Below are 21,506 nucleotides of genomic sequence, written 5' to 3' on the forward strand. Positions count from 1 at the left end.
AGAAAAAAACGAATGGGTTGTTTCGTTCTTATTTCTAAACATGCCAATAAATTATCATCTCTTGCTGAACTTATGCTGTTATTCGTAGCTTACTCCACTTAAACTCATGCATGTTTCACTAACTTCCCAGTTTTTTTTTCCCAAACAAAGTTTTCCCTCTCTCTCTCTCTCTCTCTCTCTCTTTCTTTCTTAAGGAAACTGTCAGATGTGAAGAGGGCAATGACATCCCAGGTTTCACTAGAAAAGGAAATTATTAAAGGCCCATAAGCTCTTATACACAATTCTGCATTCGCGTATGCTCTTAAAATTGAACACTTCCTTATAACCTGTTTGGAGGCGAAACTTCACCTGACATTTTCCTATTTCACTAAAACTTGACCTGAACTAATATAGGTCTTCAAATTTTAAAAGTGTATCCCACTTGATGTGAACCTCATACACAAACTAATTATGTTGCCTGAGACTCTTCTGGGGAGGCCATATGGTATGTGCTCTGTAGTTTGCTTGAAAACTTTTATTACCCTCTAAAATCCAAAAAATTATGAATTCTGAAATAAACTGGGCCCCCATGTTTCTAGATGCAGGATTGTGGGCCTACAGGATAATATTAATGTTGTTATGGTCCAAGCACAGAGTGGTGAAAAAGCCAGTGAAAAAGATAATTCTAGAACTTTCCTTCAACTACCTTCTTTTAAAACCAGATTTTGAGCTGAACCTTCCTGTTGTTGATCTCATGATTTAAAATGGGTAATCATCACTCCTGGGCTTCATCAGAAATTCTGTCTGCCCTCAAGTGAGTGCACCATCACCCAGACAACACGAGGTACTGTAGGGAATGACCCACGGCAGAGCACACAGCAGCTGCCATGAGGGGTACACATGGATATGCATGTCCTTTTTAAGGGGGAGCCTTTTATCCAGCCCCAACAGCTTCAAAGGTGCAAGCATGGGATTCAATTTCCTCCTGCGGGAAAAATATCACCTTCTATTCTGACTGCTGGAATGAAATAACATACCTGGCCTCCAGAAATAAAGATTAGTTTCTTTCCATACTCTCTTTTCCTTCCCACATTTTCTCCTCCTCAGTGTGAGACTTTGTCTGGACTGGAAGGTAGAAAGCTTAGTGTTCACTTCCTTACATGTGGACAAACTCACAAAGAGATACATGTGTTCACGTCCATGATTTTGTATTATGAGGTTGAAGGAAATGGATTGTATTGATATGGTTGAACCCAACTGGAAATCAGAACCTCCCAGATCAACAGGCATTAAATCAGAGGGGCAGACTGCAGGGGGATGAGCTGGCAGGACCCAGGAAGACTGCTGGGTATAGAAGTCGTGCGGACACCTGGACCCTGTGGCCTTGACGATTCTAGATTCCCCTGAAGAATCAGAGATGGCAGATGCTGTGAGCATTTCTTACATCAGTTCTCCACCCTGACTGCATAGATGGCCAGGCCCTGTCCCAGAGATGCTGATTCAACTGTATGGCAGGAGCCAAAGATCTCCAGGTGATTTCAATACACTAGCTAAGGTAGGGAACTCCTGTGCTCAGATTGTTATGGCCTGCTCCTCTGAAGAACGCAAACCTGGAGTAAAAAAGACTTGAAGGGTTGTTAAGAATTTGGGCATTTCCTTCCTGTTGGTGGTCTCTGTCTGCAGGAAGATAAAGGTGGCAGCCATGTGGTTCTCAGAGAAGCAAGGGGCCATACAAAGCTGTTCTAAAGAGCAGGGCATCTGTTCCTGCTCCGTGCTGACTCTTCTGTGTCACTGACTCACCCATGAGAGCACGGAGCAGGTGGAGGTGGGCTGCCTTCCAGCCTGTCTGCCACCCTACACATGGCCAGATGCCTGGCTATCTATGCAGCCAGGGCAGAGAACTACTGATGTAAGAAATGCTCTCAGCACCTGCCATCTCTGGTTCTTCAGGGGAATCTAGAATCGGCATGGCCTACCCTAACAGGGTGCAGATGTCCACATGACTTCTATACTTTTGTCTGCCACTCTGTTCATGTGCAGAGACAGGTGCACCAGCCCTGCGCTGGGGGCTGTGAAGCATTGAGGACTATTGGGATTTGATCAGGAAGGAGGGTGTGCATTGGGCTTCTATATCTACCCTGGGTAGGAACAAAACCCCCACCTTCCTGTTGGGAAAGGAAAAATACACAATATGAAGCCCAGGAGTTATCAAAAGCATAGAAGAGAGAACAAATGTTAATGTTTAACCAGATAATGCTTATTTGTGAAACAGTCTCAAGATTCACCAATATTCTCCCACCTGGGGCTTTCCCATTCTTGGTCATCCTTGTCTTTCTCTTCTTTGTTGTCTCCACCATGTGGGTGTTTCTGCACAATTCGCATTCCACCAGCTTTCACTTGAATGAAAAAAAAAAGGGGGGGGGGTATGATTAATGTGAAATGGAACAGCCGAGGAGTAGAAAGAGCAAGCTGGAAAGGTTTTGTTTGCCCAAGGATCATGAGTTAGTTTAGATAAATCTATTAGCAACAATTATTAACCATGGAAGGTGGGTATTTGGAGGGCATTCCACATAAGACAGCACTCAACACCATCTCTTACTCCAAATCCACTTAGGAGCTTTTCAAGGCTCTTGAGGTTGCTGGTCTCCTCTCAAGTACTTCTTAAGAACAGCAGTATAACCAGAATATAAACACGTGAAGAAAGCAGCTGCTGGTTTTAGTTCCTACACTTCTCTTTGATGCAACAAGAGCCCACTTAAACCCTGCACTGTGGTATTTTTTTCAAATACCGACAATGTTTTGATGGTGATGATACAGCTATAAGTGACAAGGAATGCCACTATACCAGAGTCCCAGAGCCCAGCCTGGAGCTGCAGGAGACTTCTAGGGCAGCCTTTCCCAAACTGGATGCTGTGAAATCCTCGGATTAATATTACTTCTGTTTAAGCAACTTTATTGATATTTAATTTACATACAGTATAAGTTACCCACTTAAAGTGGACAGTTCAATGACTGAGTATACAAATTCAATGATTCTGAGTATATTTAAAACACTACCACAATTAATTTTAGAAAACTTTCATCACCTCCTAAAAGAAACCCTGAACCCATTAGAAGTCACTCCCCATTCCCCTTTTTCCTCATAGGCCTGGCAGCAACAAATCTACTTTCTGCCTCTGTGGATTTGCCTATTCCGGACATTTCATATAAACTGAATTAGCATTTTGTGACTGCTTTCTTTCACCGTGTATGATGTTTTCAAGGTTTATCTATGTTGGAGCATGTATAAGTAGTTCATTCTCTTTTATTTCTGAATAACATTCCACTGCATGGATGGATTGCCTTTTGGTAATTTAAATTTTGAGTACTGCTGCTATGAACATTGGTGTATAAGTTTTTGTGTGGAAATACGTTTCCTATTCTCTTGCGTATCCACCTAGTAAAACTGCTGGGTCACGCTTTATATTTAACCTTTTGCAGAACTGCTGTACCATATTATATTCCCACTAGCAGTGTATGAGGGTTCCAATTTCTCAAATGTATTTGACAACATAACCTTTTTTTTTTTTTTGCAGTAATATCAATTATCACCCTCTGGGGTTACAGTGTTTCATGGAATCGAGTTGGGAAATGCTGGCTGATTGCATGAAACTCCTGCCCTACATCCAGGAAGCTGACCTGGCATGGTGGACACCAGCACGAGTCTTGGAGTATCCGGAGGTACATGGTCCTGAACTACTTACTTAGCCTCCTCAAGCCTGGTAGCTTCATCTGTAGAAAGGGGGTAGAGCACCCTCCTAGGATGGACAAGTTTGGACGGGAAGAGAGAGGCATTTGGTAGCATCAAGGAGAGTGTTTGATGGAAAGTGGGACAGAGTGAATTGCACTCACCCTCACCCCGGGTCCTTCCCTCTCAGAACAACTAATCTTAAGTCTTTTGCCCCAAAAAGGCCTTCTCATTTCATGTCCTCTCGTGTTTCAAATATGATTGGACTCCTTTTTAACCCATCTATTGATTTTCATTTCAATCATTTTTTTTCATTGATAGAGCTTATATTGATTTGTCCAATTTGTCTGGTCTTCTTTTTTGAATAGTGTCTTAAATTTATTTCTCTTGTTTTCAGTTCTTTTATATCTTTAATCATTCTATGCATACTTGCTTTATTATTTTTAATGATTGCTTTATTATCTGAAGTCCTTGGGAATCTAGTCTTGCTGTTTGTTTCTGTCTGCTGATTCTTGCTCTTGTGCTGAGTAGTGGAGGATTATGGGCCTGTCTTCAATAGTGTTTTATCTCTGGGCATCCTTTGTAGCCTGGGGTTGAGAGAGCTTCCCTCTGGAGGGATGCTGTAAATGAAAATTAGGACTATAGTTGCCAAATCATTTTTTATGTCAGTGCTCTCAGAATATTCCAAACTGTGCAAATCTGAACTCCAAACCCACGTAAGAGCAGGCCTGACTTACAAATTCTCAAGGAGACTTTTTACCCTACACCAAGCCCAGGCTGAGAGAGACCAGCTTCTTTGTCATCCCCTTGTGCTTTTGGGTATCTTACCCTCCTCTATCCTTCCACCATGACTCAGAGGAGCTTTCTGATGGGGTCTCTGGTGCCTTTCCAGGCCTCATGCAGACCCAAGGCATATGCTTACTGATTGGATTTTTGGTACCATCTTTGTTTTTGGCCCTTAGGGATCTTCCATGCTTTAAACTCAGATCTTAAAAAAAGTTTGGAATATGATGGAATATTGTGCAGCTGCAGGAAGGAATGAGGTCATAATGCATGCAACAACGTGAACGAAACTTGAGGGCATTATATTGAACAAAATAAACCAGAACAAAGGAACAAATACTGTACAGTCTCACTACTATGGACTAACTATAATGAGCAAACTTAAATTTGAGAGCACAGGTTATCAGAAGATAGAAAGTGAGCAGAGATTAGGCAATTGGTGCTTAGGGAGTACAAATCATTTAATAAAGTTGAGTGTATTATAAAGGTTCAGAAATGGATAGCACAATACCATATGATGGTAACATAATATTTTAAGTATACTGTGTGGTTATGACTGAAAGAGGAAGATTAGTGTCATGTATGTCACCAGAAAGAAAGCTAGAGGATAAAAACTGGGACTGTATAACTAGTGAAACCTAGGTGGATGACAAGGGTAGTTAACTGTACAAATATAAGAAAGTTTTTATATGAACTAGAATAAATGTATGTCACAAGGTGTTAATAATAGGGTGGTAAAGGTAAAAAAAAATACAATTAAAGCAAACTAAGGTCTATAGTCAACAAGTTAATTTGGTAGTATTCTTCCATTATATTATGTACTATTCTTTCATTATATTATTTCTTTAGCACTATACTAAATCTAAATGTCCATAACAGGAGGATATAAGGAAAGGGTATAGGATATTTTCCCCACTTTCTTTTCTGAAGAAATGGGAATGATCTTATATGGGTTGTAGTGGTGAATATATAACCACGTGATTATACCAGAAGCCACTGATTATACACTGAGGATGGATTGTATGGGGTGTGAATAAAACTGTTTTGTTTTATTTTGCTTTTTAAAGTTGGAGCCAACATTTTTAGGTATTTAAAAATAAGAAAACAACAAGATTTCCCAGGTCACATAGTCTGCAACACCATTGGAAATGGAGAGTGAAAATAAAACTCTGAAGTTATCTTAAAATAATTTCCCACTCCTTTAAAATGCACGACTAGAGAATGTTGAACGTTTTTGTTCACAGGGGGATTCTGAAAGAATTGCCCCATGGAATGTTTCCTTAAAATTCATCTCTCTCCCCCACATCTACCCTGTCCCCAGCCCATGCTGATCAGAAACTGACTAAAGGCTGCCCGTTTAAAAATGGCCTCTGAATCATTTCAACTTGGCAGACAGGGAATTTTTAAACTATACATCACAGTTGTGTTACTAAAAGTAAAAAAGGGCTGTACAACTAACTACAAAGAAAACTGATGGTGAATGTAAAGGGGCCATTTGAAATAACCAAGACTTCTTTGGTGCACCCGGAGCTGCATACCCATTCCTTTGCGATGTAAGGACACGATGCCAGAGCTCAAGCACCCAGCATTAGCACTCCCATTTAATTTAGTTTATAAAAACAATTAGCTTCATTAATACCTCACAGTATGTTGGGTGATTAATGCAGCAATAAAAAGCAACAATGATAATAATAACTCAAGGCTGGGACAGATTCATTTTCACTTGCACAACTGCCAAAAATATGACAGTATGTATTCATTTTGATTGTTTTATCGCTGTCTCTGGAACTCTTTATTTGAAAAAAATGCAACTGCAGAATTACTTTTGCAGAGATGCTGGCAAATGTAACTATTTTTATGAGCGACATTAGAAAATGTCTCAGATTTTTGTGGTGGTGGCTGTTATTCAAGCAAGAGCTTCACATCTGGAGACTAAGCAGCTTCTCTGGAGGAAATGCTGGGCAGGGGTGAAGGGCATGGACCCTGGAGCCAAACGCTTGGATTCAAGTCCTGGCTCTGCCTCATGTATATCTGGGCAGGTTCCCCTCCATGCCTTGGTGTCCTCCATTGGTGGAGAGAGGTCGACAGAGCCTCTTTCTTCCAGGGATCCTCCAAGGATTACATGAGTTAGCAGGCGTGAAATGCCTACAACACGGCTGGCACAACAGGAAGTACCCAGCTGTTAGCTGCTCTTATTCAACAGGTTCAAAAAATGGGCATTTACCTGGAAATACCCTAGAGTATATTAACCAGATAATCAAAAAGTATTGGCAAAGTCCCCTGGGGGAGGGAAGAAAAAATATGGAACTATTAAACCTTACCATCAGGGAATCCCCTAATACTGTGTCAAACTTTAGGGACACCCTAAACAATAGGCCATGCCCTCGATCAGGAGGCTTACTCTTGTGAATCTTATGTAGGTAGCATAGAAGCTTAGACTACCTATAGGCATGCCTAAGAGTTATTTCTGGAAGACCTCTATTGTAGCTCAGATGTGGCCTCAGTCTTTCAAAGCCCAACTCTGCAAGTGAGATCGTTGCCATACCCCCTATGTGGGACATGACATTTGGGGGTGAAAGTCTCCCTGGAAATGTGGGAGTTTGACTCCCAAGGATGAATCCAGACCTGGCACCATGGGATCAACAATTCCATCCTGACCAAAAGGGGGAAAAGAAGTGTATCAGTGGCAGAGAGAGTTCAAACAGAGTCGAGAGGCTACTCTGGAGGTTGCTCTTACACAAGCTTTAGGTAAATCTTACTACCTATCATAACCTGCCAACCCTCAATCAGGACCATTTCAGCCAATCCCAAAGAAAACCTAGGGCAATATACAAGATTCCACAAGGGTTCCAGGCACTAGAGTAACTTTCCAGAAACCTACAATCTCCAGATGGGTCCCTGCTCCAGATAAGTCCTGAAACCTAGCCCAGCCTCTCCAGAACATCAGATAGTTCCATCTCCCTACCCCATATTAGTGAGAGACTCTTCCAATATCAAAAAGTTAGAACTGCCATAGCTGAAACAACCCTAAAGAGAGGTATGGAAAGATCAAAGGTGATGGTGGAGTTATACATAGAAGATAGGATTTAACAAGTGAATATGAATGCTGAGTCATTAAATTGATATCTTTTAGTCTCCAGTATTTTAGAGCAGCTAGAAGTAAAAACCTAAAGTTGTGAAAACGTAACCCATGTCAAAGTTCGAAATATGTTTTCTACAACTAATCGTGGTGCTGTGCTTTGAAATTTATAGTTTTTGTATATATGTTATTTTTCACTAAAAAAGAAGGAAAAAAAGTCGATTGTGATGATAAAAAAAATATTCAAGCCTTCTAGCCTCCTATATTCTGGGGCAGCTAGAAAGAAAAATATGAGAGGATCTTATGGTAGACCATGACAAACTCTGGGATCCGTCCTGTAACTTCTTGTTGAAGAGTGTTTTGAAAACTATTGTTTTTTTATTTCTTTGCTTTGTATATATGTTATACTACACAACAAAAAAAGTTAAAAAAAAAAGGGGGGGGGGCATTTAGTATTTAGACCTCTGTAGTGCCCCAGTCCTTGGTAAGTTAATGTTTCTTTGCTGTAGGCATCTCACATATAAGGTGGGGTAAGAAGGAACAGGTGGACACCATGGAAAGCGCTTGCTCACCGGTGCCCCACCAGCAAGGTCAGTGTACCACCATCAGGACCACCATCCTTCCAGGTCCTGTCTCAGTGTCCTGGGCTGCCAGAACAAAGTACCATAAGCTGGGTGGCTTAAAACCACAGACTTATCCTTTCTCTGTTCTGGAGGCAGAAGTCAGAGATGAAGGCACCTGACAGGGCCCTGTTCCCTCTGAAACCTTCCTTTCCTCTTCCAGTTTCTGATGTTTGCTGGCCATCCTGGGTCTTTCTTGGCTTGTGGTAGCATCTCTCCAGTCTCTGCCTTGGTTGGCACATGGCCATGTCTATCCTCTTCTCATAGGGACACGAGTTACACTGGATTGGGGCCCACCTACTTTGGTATGCCCTCACCTTAGTTAGCTTCATTACATCTGCAAAGACCCTATTTCCAAATAAGGTCACATTCACAGGTACAGGGTTTAGGATTTGAACATATGTTTTGGGGGGACACAATTCAACCCATTATCCCATCTAAGTAAGGAACCATCTGCAGAAATGCAGATTCCAGATGCTTCTTCAATTTTTGCTTCTTCTCTATTGTTATCAGCAGTAACCCACAGTGGGTATTGCTATGTGCCAGACATTTGTAACATTAGACGTGAATCATCTCACTTGTCCCAAATCCCGCATCTAGTAACCAGCAGAACCAGGAATGGATCCAAGGTGATCTTACTACTATCAAGGCACCCTTACTCTTATCCTGCAGGGACTTTTTCCCTGCAGGGACTCCTGGACACTGGAGACCTTTTCCTGCAGGGACTCTGGACACTGACTATCACTGCTCCTCTGAGGAAGACAGTAATGGCCCAGATAAACAAATAGTTACCACACTATTTAGCTGAGGGAAGAAAACGCACTTGAAACTCAAAGCTTTCTGCAGAGCAGCTTCCTGCCAAATGGATAAAAGAGGAGGAAGCATTATCCATGGCCAGATATGGCAGGTTAAGCAAATACTGAGGAAGCAACTAACTATATTTGACTACCTGGCCCACATCCCTCTGGGGTCGGGGTTGCTGATGCAGGAGGAAGTCACTGACAGCTTACTAATGACTGATGAATAGCAGACTAGAAAAATCTATAGCGGGAAGACAGATAGGGAAGGTCTTCCCAGTGTCACTCACTACCCTAAGAGCTATTTGAACCAGACTGTGGTTTCCAGTGGGAACTAGGCAGGACTGTCAATTCACACAAATATCCCCAAAAGCAAAGGCTGTGGGTGGGAGAGCATGACCCATTAGCCTAGGGTTTCTATTTTCTCATCTGGAAGAACTACTGAAACATCATTCAAAAGAGAGCTACTCCACCTCAAAGAAGAAATGGAAAGTTCCAAGAATATTTCTGGTGAGAAAATCAAAAGGAAAAAAAAAAACAACCAGAGCTGTGGGTTACGATTCAACCCAATGGTCTCAGGGATAGCAATGTAGCGGCAGGTCAGTGAAGCAAAAATGGAATTTGACCACTGCTGGGATTGGTGAGATTAGGTGGGTGGTGCTTCCTCATGGGAACAGGGCAGTGGAACATGCTCTGTCTTAGTCAAGAGAGAGGAAAGAGAATTATAAGGCACACAAAGAAGACACTCATGTGCGTGGATGCTCATGGAGACAAAAGGGTCAAGAGAAAGAGAGAACCCCAAAAAAGAGAGTTTGGGGATGGGGCACTGACAGCCTGGCCTGACAGCAGACACGAGTTACGGGGAATTCTAATGAGACCACCTAGGGACTGGACAGAAAGGTTAAAGGAACCTTAGGCCTTATGCGGAAGTAAGTGCTTGTTCTAAAACACAAGCCCTGAAAAGTTCCTGAATTTGATCCCTGGCGCGTTCACTTACAAGAAAACCGAGGAAGAAATAACGGAAATTGCTATTCTGAGCTTTGAACTGTGGAGTGTGAAGATGGGAAGGTCCTTAAAGATCACACATGAACAGCCCCATTTATGACACAGAGATGGAGATGGGGTTCAGGGACGTGGTGCGATTTGCCAGCATCATGGAACTTTTTGAATCAAAATGGGGACACTCAGGTCATCTCCCATACTAGCTTGTGTTCCATTTCACAGCTTGGTTTGACCCAAAGGACAGATGGTGGTGACCGGGTCAAGATGAGAAGCTGGTTGGCTGGTGACTGGGCCAACTCCAATCTGGGGTTCAGGAGCAGCCAAATGGATATCCTCGAGTTTAGGGATGCTCAGGGGCAAGTATGATCTGGTGCCTGGAGGTGCTCCAGAAAAACGTGGCACTGCTGGCCAGTAGCGCAGGTAGAGACTGGTTCCTTTTACCAATCCCAATCAAGCCCAGCCTCCCCTGCATTTGGGCTGGGGTCATTTGACTGAGTCCTGGCTGGCAGTATGGGGAAAAGTGACTGTGGTAAGCAGAATAAGCTGCCTATGTCCTAATCTTTGGGACATGTGAAAAAATTAGGTTGTATGGTAAAGGAGGGGTTAAGATCATAGATGGAATTAAAGCTGCTAACCAGCTGATCTTAAAATAGGGAGAGGCTCCTGGATTACACAGGTGGATCCATAGAATTACAAGGGTCCTTAAAAGTGAAGTGGGAGGCAGAGGATGAGTCAGGGTCAGAGTGATGCAAGGCAAAAAAGACTAGGCCATCATTGCTGGCTCTGAAGTTGGAGTAAGGGGGTGGTCGGGTGACATGAGTCAGGGAATGTGGGCAGTTTTTAGGAATTGGGAAAGGAAACAGATTCCCTTAGAGCCTCTCGAAAGGAAAGCAGCCCTGATGACACCTTGATTTTAGCTCAGTGATACTCAACCCACAGAACTGTAAGGTAAGAAGCTGATGGGGTTTGAAGCCACTACATTTATTGTAATTTGTTCTAGCGGCAATAGGAGGCTTATACAGTGGTACATGCTACTCCCTGGGCACACACCCCCAACACAGTGAGCCACACACTTTCTCCCCTTCTGCAGAGGCCGGGCACTGAAATGGCAGTGTCATGGAGCAGAAGGAACCGGAGCCTCCTTGCAGGAAGGCTACCCAGGCGAGAAGTAAACTCTTACTGTCTTCACCCACTGAGATTTTGGATGGTCTGCTACAAGAACCACTATTAACTTATTTTAACTAATACAGAAATTTATACAAAAGTGAATATTCTCTATATAAACAAAAATATTTCTGAAATTAGAAAGGTGAAAGCATTCACAAAGCCAAGTAAGAATGCAAAGAGCACACTGTGAAGTGACAGGGAAACAAACAGATGTGAGATGGAGTATATAAGCAAAAGTGTCTAGAAAACAGAGGTGAAATCTAAAACATATCTTAGAAATGCTACACTCTACCCCCAATGGAAACTCCTGAAAAGTGCAGTAATAAAAGGGTTCTGTTTTTCTGGGCATGATGGGAGCAAAAGCAGACCTCTTTGCTGTATTCTTTAGTCCTTGATTAGCAACTAGAATGAGGACATTGGAAGTACACTTAACCAGTATGTGCCTATACAACAGAATGGCCCAGACCATCTGAAAACTTCTCTGCAGGGAAATATTTCATGGAGAATTATCACCCACAACCTTTTAGATGCATCCTTAACCAATGTCTGCCTGTCTGATTGATCAATATGACAAACGGAACTATTCTGAAGTTAATTAAAAGAGAAAGCTACGTTGTCTATTTCCCATTTTACTTTAAATAAACAAAACCGTCTTTATATTCTTATTTGACTCAGCTCCAGAGGGGATGCAAAGTATATTTTTAAAAGAAAAAGAGAAGTAAAACAAGGAACACTCAAAGCTCTCACAGATTAGATTTACAAGAACTTTAGTGACATATGGTTTTTTGGCTCCCCTGGGAAATGGAGGGAAACAGAGCCAGCAGTATGTGTTTAACAGAGATTTTAAACACATTGCTGACACAAATTCACGAAGACTGGCAGAAATGAGTAATAGTTCAGCTTATAAAGATCTCGTCTTTTCTGCTGTGGAACACTATTACTGCCATTAGATGAAACAGAACCTCGCTTAATTCTAACTCTGCTAATCTGTATGCAGTTTCATGCCATTTCTCCACATTTTGTAGTTGAGAGCAGTGGTGAGGTCTCCAATCATTAAGACTTGATTACTCTGACTGAGGACTGCAGACTGCAGACACATCTGCTAGGACATTTCACAGCCCCATTGTTCCTCATAGGTAACAAGATTTTATATCAACACGGAGCCTTCCTTCCACTCTCCAGAAGGCTGAATTAACTACCTCATTAATCTGCCATCCTAGAAGAAGGCACCTGGCAAGTGACAGGGTCCTATATTTGGAGAAGGGCTGCTGAGGTTCCAAGAGACACAGGCCCTACAGGCTGGTCACCATGGAAGTCACTGGCTCAAGAGAGTTGACAACAAGGACACTCTAAATGGTCTAGGTCAACATTTCAAGCGTCACTGCCCCAACCAGAGGTTCATTAAATGAGCTATAAGTGTCAACGGCTTACACCCAAACTGGGGTCTAAATTCATAACACTTAACAAATGTTAATTACTATTATTACTATGATTATACTACCTAAACTGACTGAGTGCCACATACATCATGGTTCTAGAAGGCAGAGTTCAGAGACGTGGGCAAGTTGCAGATCTGGCATCTACGTGGAGAAGTGAGGGGAGATAAGAGGCCTTGGAAAAATTCATTCAGGAGATATTTATTGAGTACTCTGTGGCAGGCACTTTGCTGGCCTTGGGGATAAAGACACAAGGAGCCAGTCCCAGAAATACGAAGAGAGGCAGACAGGTAGAGGTAAGTATAATAGGGAAAACAGGGGCACTGTGGGTAGAGGAGGGTATGTGGTTTGACAGCAATAAAGAGAAAACACAAAAGAACAGTAAGATAGTTACTGCGAGAGAATTTTATTATTTCCAATTGAACATTTAAACACCAGTCTTTGTTATGCAATTCACACCCGTAATGAAAGTGTGCCCAAAGTTTTTAAAGCTGTTATTTTGATTTATGAGCTGTGCTCTTGGCTATTCTTGATGATTATTCTTTATTATAGTGATTGCCTTTTTTTTTTTTTTAACAGCGACTCTGCAGAACTGCCTACTCCCTGGCAATGCCAGATTAAACAAGAAAGCCATAAGCTTCCTGCCAAAAAAACCTTTCACACAGGGCCCTCAGCAGCGCAGGGTGGGGTGGCGGGGGCAGGAAGAGGTGCTGCTGCTGAGAGGCAAAACACAGAAACCCTGAAAAGTACCTTTCTAACCTACTCCTCTGGGCCCAGAATACCAGGCCCTTCCTCCAACTCCAACCAAATAGAACCGGCCTTGGAAGATGCTGCATCGCAAACAGCTACCCTAAGCAACTCCTACCTGATTTGGTCTCCAAAGGCTGAAGGACCACCCCAGGTGTCAGCTGAGGAATTCACCAGCAGGCCTACCTGCCCCTGGGGCTCCGATCCCCACAGGGATGGACAGAGGTAGTGGAACTCCCTTGAGAGTCAGCAGCAAAGGTGCCGCGCCCTGAAACTTTCCCAGATCACGTGGCCCCAGAGCTGCATGTCACTGAAAAGGAAAACTGAGCCCTGGAGAAGTTATCTGACATGTTTCAAAACTTAGAACCCAAGTTCACTGGCACACTAGTACAAATAAACTGCCTCTTTTCTCCTTAGGCATAAATAAGCTATTTAATTTCTAATTCACAATTTACTTCTCAATTCAAAGAAAATCAGAGCCCTACGTAAAATTTCTCCTAGGGGGTTAATATAGACAGTTTATGCCTCTGATCTTAAAAAGTCTCTGTATCGACATGTCTCTACCTGCAGTTTAATTACTGCTACATGGATTCGGTATCATTTCAACAGATACACTTCAATGCAATTCACTACTGCAGGGCCTGGGGAGCCACAGGCAGCCTGTTATTGTGTGGTCCTGGAGAATTAGCTCTGCGTGGAGCGTAAGGAAGGTGTTCCTTCCTGCTCTGCTGCCCAGATCTTTATGCATCTGGACATGGACCCTCTGCTGTATGAATTAAAGATCAAAGTTATCCTGAAAGCAAATCCCTTGGAAGGCACCTTTTACTAATGCCACACAAAGGACCTCCAAACCCTATTTTCCATTACAGTGAAATGAGTTCCTAACTTCCCATGCCTCTTAAGTCCCTATGCATCAGTTAAGTCATTTTTCTTCCCTAGCTCTAGTTAGGTGGTGTTGCTGAGTCTCTTTCACCAGCGGAAACTATTACCTACTCTGGAACACATGTTTAAAGACCAGCTTCTACTGCCGGGTGAAAGCAGAGCAGTGAGGCCCTGCCGTGGGGACACGAGAAGGGTCAGTGTATTCCTGGGCATCACTAGGGGAATCGACTATAAAAAGATGGCAAGTATGTGCCACAACAAGAAAGCCAGCTTTCCCTAAGGTTTCTGTTTCTGGAAGACCCTAAAGAATCCCATACATTGGATGCCTTGACTTCGGGTCCCTCAATCGCCTCTGATTCCCTGGCCAGTCGTCCTTCCATATGGATGATTGTCATTCAAAAGGAGAGCAGAAATAGAAATGGCCCCATTGGAGCCGAGCTGAAAGAGTAAAGAGGAACTGCGCTCAGAGTGGAGAGGAGGGGCTATGAATTAGAGGCTGCTCAGAATCATATTTCCTAAAAAAGGCGGCCCCTCGGATTTAACTTCTTAGGCTCAGAAGTTTAGGACTTGTTGGGGAAAAACAACTTTTGAGAAAAAACTGCATGTGAGGAAAAAAAAAGGGTGGGGTGTAAAATAAGTCACACTGAGTGATTAAGGATAAAAATAGGTTTACACCTCTTTGGTTCTGTTGCAGGCATGACATGCTATCAGCCTACAATGCATCTTCAATACAAAAAAAACACGAACTTCTAGTTATTTTTGTGGCTAACTCGTTGTTGGTTTTAAAAAAAAGATCTGCATACTTTAAGTACTGATCACCAAACCTTTTTCTTCTCCAGGTGTGCAAGTGGGATTACTCGAGTCAATCTCATTTGCATGCAACTCCCCAACATCTGCTCACACTTGAAAGAAGCCTGTCTTCGCCCGTGCGGGACCGAGCTGTGAACAAGCCCACGAGCCGACCCGTCCCACCGAAGTTTCTCACCAGGGACGGGGCAAGCCTCCAACGCCAGCGGAACGCGCTCTGCTTGGCCAGCATCTAGGGCCCCGCGCTCGGGGAGCTCAGTTCGGGGTCCCTCCCCACGCCCGGCGCCCCGCACCCCCGCCCCCGGGCCCGCGCCACGGGTTCGAGCCCGCCCTCCGGACTGCGGGGCGGCGAGCCTCGCGAGAGCAAAGTGGAAACGACCAGTACCAGCGGGCGGGTGTCCAGCTTTAGTCTCCAGCTTCCCCTCGGGAGGCGAAGACATGGTGCGACGGGTGTCCGTGGGGCCGGGTCGGCGGCGGCGACACTCCCGAGCCCTGAGGCAGTGCGAATGCGAGTGCGAGCGCCGGGCGGGACCGACGGAGACAGGCGCGCGGGAGCCAGTGGGGCCGCGTACGGACGTACACGCCCCGCACCACGGCCGTCGAGGAGGGAGCGCGGATGTCGCGCGCCGACGTGGCGCGACCCGTCCGAGGCCGCCAACCCCGCGGCGCGCGTAATTACGTCATCGCGCCCGGTCCCGCCCCGTCGGTCCCTGAGCGCCCCGTGTACGGAGCATGCGCAAAGGGTAGCGCCACGTGGGACGCCGTGGCGGTGGGCGGAGGAGGAGGAGGAGGAGGAGGAGGTGGAGGGGGGAGGTGAGCGGACCGGTTGGCTTTGGACGGTGGCGACGGGCAGCGCTGGTGGGGGTCGGCGCTGAGCGCTATAAAAGGGACCTGCCTGAGGCTGGTGCTCGGCGGCACCGGGTCTACCAGGCCCCCAAAATAGTAGCGTGTCAGAAGGTGGGGAAGATGAGCCACCAGAGAGGGGGCGCCCGGGGGGCTACTGTATCTCTCCAGCACGCCTGCTAACTGCCCCAGCACGTATCACGCTGGAAGCACCTAATGGAGGGAGGAAATGAGACCCCGGATGGGACGTGACAGGGGGTGGAGGATAACAAGGATTTGCTAAGAGAAGACACTCCCCCAGTGAGAAAGGCTGCACTGTGAAACCTTGGCAGATTTCTTTAACGGCTGTATCTGTGTCTACACTCTCTGCCGTCTTCCTGTGGCGGTGGAAGAACCGTCCACGATTCTGCCCAAAGCTCGCACCCTCCTCTTGTTCTCTCTCTCTTAATCGTCTCTCTCTCTCCCCTTTATCGCTCTGCAATTGCATTTATCCTCTCCTGCCTCATCAGCCCCCCCCCCCTTGCTGGATTAGCATTCAAACTTGCCAAATAATGACGTCTTTAGAAAGGAAACACTGCCACCTTTCTTGGTTGTACATCTCCCTTGGACGAAAAGAAAACAAAGCAAAACAAAAACCCTCAAAGAGATTGTCTCCTCTACCCAAGCCGTTCTATCTGGTTTTATCCTCCATCTCCACGGCTGTCCCCAACCACGGGCAATTTTGTCACAGTTATTCAGAACTTCCATGTTGGCAAATCCAGTGGTCACTTGTCCAGACTCATCCTACTTGACGTCTCAGAGGCACTTGACAAATTGTTTCCTTCATTTGGAGGATGTCAGAATTGTTTTCTTTGTTGTCTTTTCCCTTGTAGTCTTCTAAACCTTTGAGGTCGTCAGGGCTCTGCACTGGCCCTTTTCACTGTTGACACTCACATAGGCAGGCCTGTGGGTATGCATGTCAGCTATATTTCTGTGAATGCCAAGTTTGTAAACCCTCTTCTCCCTAACCTCTCGACTGAACTACACACTCCCAAGTCCTATCTCGTCCTTGACATCTCCACCTGGATGTCTAAAACAGCATTGCCCGACCTTTTTTGCTTCACAGAGGCATAAAAATGGATGTTCAGTATGTTGATTCGAGAGACGCTTTTTTTCTCTGTGCACATTTCAAAATCCCTGATAACAGGATAGCTGTTGGCCAGGTGGAAGTCATGAGATGGTTGTCATTGTCTTGCATACATGTCAAAACTTGCTCACGGGTGTCAGCAGGTTAGAAAAAAATCCTGCCATCAATAGGGGAGCACCTTTAAAAGAAACACTGCATCACCTGGGTTCTCAGAGAGGCAGGGCAAGAGAAACCACAGACAGACTTGGATTATGAATGTAAAGACAATTTAGGAACACCTAACCAATTAATTTTGTGAATTTTTCCTTTGTATGTGTGTGTAAGAATGCTGTATGTTTAAAATTCTTGTCTTAAAAAACCTAAATGAATTATTTCTAAGAAGTATAAAATAAAAAATGATAGAAGAAAACATGGCATAGTTTAATTGGCAGCATTTTTTTCCTTAGTGGTACATAAAATAAAGGTGCATCTGTCAGCTTTGGCATATCAAACTCAGTGACGTCTGGGCACCCCAGGCTAGAAGAAAGAGACTTCTGAGACAAGAGCTGAGCTGTCCAGGGCCCTTGTGGCTTTCTGTCTCTTCTGGGCTGCCAAGAGGCCTGCAATGATGAATATCTTTGTGACCTGTTCTTCGGGACTACCCAAATTGGGACACTCTGCTACCACAGCTTTGTCTAATATTACATATTCAAAGCAGAACTCTTGATTCACACAACCTCCCACCTCCCTCCACTAGATGGTTTCCTATCTAGAATAGAATCAAACCATTCATTCGGTACTCAGTAGAATTTTCACTGAAAAATGTTTTTTTTGTTTAAGGAGGTAATGAATCCAGCTTGAAACACACATATACACATACACATTTCCCAGCATTCCTTGCAGCTTAGGGGTGGCCAACTGACACAGTTCTGGCCATTCAAATATAAGTGGAAGTATGTTGGGGGATTTCTGGGGAAATTTTGCCCTCTTGATGTGAGCACCACTTTTCGTTGCGGTGACTTCATGATTCTTCTTGCCTTGAATTCAGACAGAGGGTGGAAGGTGGAGCAATGACATTGTAACCACAAGACAAAAGGCTGAAAACCATGTGCAAAAGTTGGCAGAGCAGAAAGATCAAAGGCGTATGGAACTTGGGTGGCCTGTGGAAGCTCAGCACAGCAGTGGACTGCTGTCTGCGGACCTCTTTGTTGTGTGGGAAACAGACACCTAATAGACTAAATCTCTGCAGTTGGGTTTCTTTCCATGCAGAGAAACACAGCCCCTAACCATACTCTACCAGGCCCTGCCCACCTCTCTGAGCTCACCTCTCAAGACTCCCTTCAGGCCGTATTGGCCTCTCTCTGCTCCTTAAATTTGACCAGCCTACTCTTTCCCTTAGGACTTAATTAGCTGTCCCTGTACCCGTAACTACCACCCCCAGGTCCTTGTGTCATTAACTGCTTTCCAGAGAGGCCTACCTTGACCATTGTTCTAGTTTGCTAGCTGCCAGAATACAATATACCAGAAACGGAATGACCTTTAAAAAGAGGAATTTAATAAGTTACAAGTCTACAGTTCTGAGGCCAAGAAAATGTCCCAATTAAAACAAGTCTATAGAAATGTTTGATCTAAGGTATCCAGGGAAAGATACTTTGGTTCAAGAAGATTGATGAAGTTCACGGTTTCTCTCTCGGTTGGAAAGGCATATGGCAAACACAGGGTTTGTCTCTCGTCTGGAAAGGCATGTGGTGAACATGGGGTCATCTGCTAGCTTTCTCTCCTGGCTTCCTTTCATAAAGCTCCCCAGGAGGCGTTTTCCTTCATCTTCAAAGGTTGTTGGCTGGTGGTCTCTGCTTCTCATGGCTATGTCATTCTGCTCTCTCAGAATCTCTTGCATTCTCCAAAATGTTTCCTCTTTTATAGGATTCCAGTAAACTAATCAAGACCACCCAGTTTAATAACCACTCTTGGTAGGGTTACATCTTCAGGGAGATGATCTAATTACAGATTCAAACATACAGTATTGAATAGGGATTATTCTGCCTTTATGAAATGGGATTTTGATTAAAACATAGCTTTTCTAGGGTACATACGTCCTTGCAAACCAGAACACTTTGTTTTACCATTTTCATAGCACTTCGCTTGGAATCAGAACACCAGTTCCACAAGGGAAGACACCTTGTTTGGCTTGCCTACTGCTGTATTTCCACCCACAGCCATGGAGGGCACAGGAGAAGCAGTCAATAGACTTCAGCCCCATAATTCTTTTTCCAACAGAGCTCAAGTACATTTAATGTCTTACAACTGTTACCTAAATGAAAAGTAGCATGAGAAACACAGAGAATGAGAGATATACATGGTGTATGGGTAACACATGGCTGCTAATCTTTTGTGACATTTGCTTTCACTCATGAGCGGTGGGAGTCGGGGGAGGGGTTGACTAGCCCCAAGGGTCTGAGATGCAGGCACGGCAAGTTGGAAGCACTCTGTGCAGACCTGCATACTTGGTAGATATTTCTGGAATTAGTGAATGAATATTCTTATTTGAGTCTCTCAATAAGTCTTGGAGGTAGGCACGTTATCCCCATTTTACCAGTTGTCTTGGATTTCTAGTGCTGCGGTAACAAAGTTGCACAAAGTGGGTGGCTTAAAACAACAGAGATTTATCCTCTCCCAGTTTGGGAGGCCAGCTTGGCATTGAGGTGTGGGTAGGGCCAGGCTCTCTCTGACGCTGTAGGGGAGAATCCTCCCTGACCTCTTCTGGCTTGTGGTGGTTACTAGCAGTTCTTGGTATTCCTTGGCTTGTAGATGCGTTGCTGCCATCCCTGCCTCTGTTGGCACGTGGCTGTCTCTTCTTGGTTTCTGTCCTGTCTTCCTCTAAGGGCACCAATCATTGGATTAGGACTGACCCCAGTCCAATTTGGCCTCTGTTTTGGTTTGTAAGCTGCCAGAAAGCAATATGCCAAAAGTGGAATGGCTTTTTAAAGAGGGAATTTATTAAGTTGCAAGTTGACAGTTCTAAGGCTGTGGAAATGTCCAAATTAAGGGAAGACTATAAAAATGTCCGAACTAAGATATCCAGGGGAATATACCTTGGCTCAAGAGGCTGATGATGTTTGGACTGTCTCTCAGCTGGAAAGGCACATGGTGACATCTGCTAGCTTTCTCTCCAGGCTTCTTCAGCGGCTTCCCCAGGGGCGTTTTCTTTCTGCATCTCTAAAGGTCCCTGGCTGTGTGGGCTCTGAAGCTTTTTCCAAAATGGTTCCCTCTTAAAGGACTCCAGTAATCAACTCTACTTTAAATGGGTAGGTCACATATCCATGGAAACAATAAAAATGATCCCCCCCACCCCCCAGCAATACTGAATGAGGATTAAAGGACATGACTTTTCTGGGGTGCACCATAGCTTCAAACCAGCACAGCCTCTTCTGGACTAATTCCCGTGGCAGTGACTCTATTTCCATATAGGTCATATTCTGAGGTACTGTAGGTCAGGACTTCAAGCATCTTTTTTGGGGGGAGGCACAATTCAGCCCACAACACCAAGAAAAACTTTATAAAACAATCAACCCAAAATGGAGAATGAGTTTTGGTCTGGTGGAGTTCACCACTCTGGTGAGTGCAAGCTGGAAGAAGAAGGTAGATTTTTCTAAGCCCCAATCCCACTTTCCCCATTATTGGCGGACTTCTAAGTAGAGTTTTGGGAACCCTTTCCTCTTGTCCTCTAAGTAGGCTGTTTGCTAATCTCAACCAAAATGAAGGGACGCTGAATCTATGATACCACTTAACGCAAATGCTGTAAGCACTGGGAAAAACATGCCACGTGGAAACAGAAAATGTGAATCTGTTTGCCACATGTGTACTTTTTGTAACCTTGGCTCTGTCACCTACCCTTTTGAGACTGTTTCCTCATCTGCAAATGAGAGCTACTAACACCTCCTTCTGGCAGTCGGGGGAATTCAAAACTTTCACTAGGAGCTCACTGGGCCCTCCTACAGTCTGGTGATATTTAGTTTCCCGATGGGGATTCTGAGATACCAGTAGTTCTCTGCCTGTAGTTGATGAAGAAACTGAGCCTCTGAAAGACCAAGCACGAAAGCTGGCCGCTGGTGTGGAGGCAACGCGAGAGGACCCCGGAGGACTCAGCTCTTGCCACTGCAGGTTTGAAAGTGCTTCATAAACTGCCATATACTATAGAATGTACAGTTATTACTGCAGAGGGAGTTTTTCATTAGCATTCATGAAATACATGAATTGTCCCAGGATGTATGAAAATAAGCCTGAGTATCAGCCAGTCTGCTGAACATTGCTTTCTTACTCCATGCATGCCCATACTTTCTGTGTTCTTGTGCTGTTGTATGATGGATGAGAATTGTTCTCTTTTTATGCACTACACAGAATTTCTCTTCCATTGTTGGTTTTGCCTGTAAAGGGAGGGCAGCAGTCATTCTGCACTTTGGGTTGTAACATGTGGAGTATTTCTGATTTTATTATGTTGTGATGATTTTAAATAACATGAATTTCAATTTAAC

The 21,506-nt window shown here is 44.3% G+C and overlaps 1 protein-coding gene across 1 annotated transcript in view; it reads right to left on the reverse strand.

Moving 5' to 3' along the window:
• Positions 1 to 15,681, reverse strand: part of DAP (death associated protein) — a 61,237-nt gene extending 45,556 nt beyond the window's left edge. Inside the window, exons 1-2 of the mRNA XM_077116858.1 lie at positions 15,412 to 15,681; positions 2,279 to 2,375 (exon numbers count right to left, since the gene is read on the reverse strand). Coding sequence (XP_076972973.1) covers positions 2,279 to 2,375; positions 15,412 to 15,466 — 152 coding nt within the window. The 5' untranslated portion in view covers positions 15,467 to 15,681. The remainder of the gene's footprint in view (positions 1 to 2,278; positions 2,376 to 15,411) is intronic.
• Between the last annotated feature and the right edge of the window lie 5,825 nt (positions 15,682 to 21,506).

The sequence above is a fragment of the Tamandua tetradactyla genome, chromosome 9 (assembly GCF_023851605.1).
Source record: "Tamandua tetradactyla isolate mTamTet1 chromosome 9, mTamTet1.pri, whole genome shotgun sequence".
In the NCBI taxonomy this organism is placed as follows: Eukaryota; Metazoa; Chordata; class Mammalia; order Pilosa; family Myrmecophagidae; genus Tamandua; species Tamandua tetradactyla.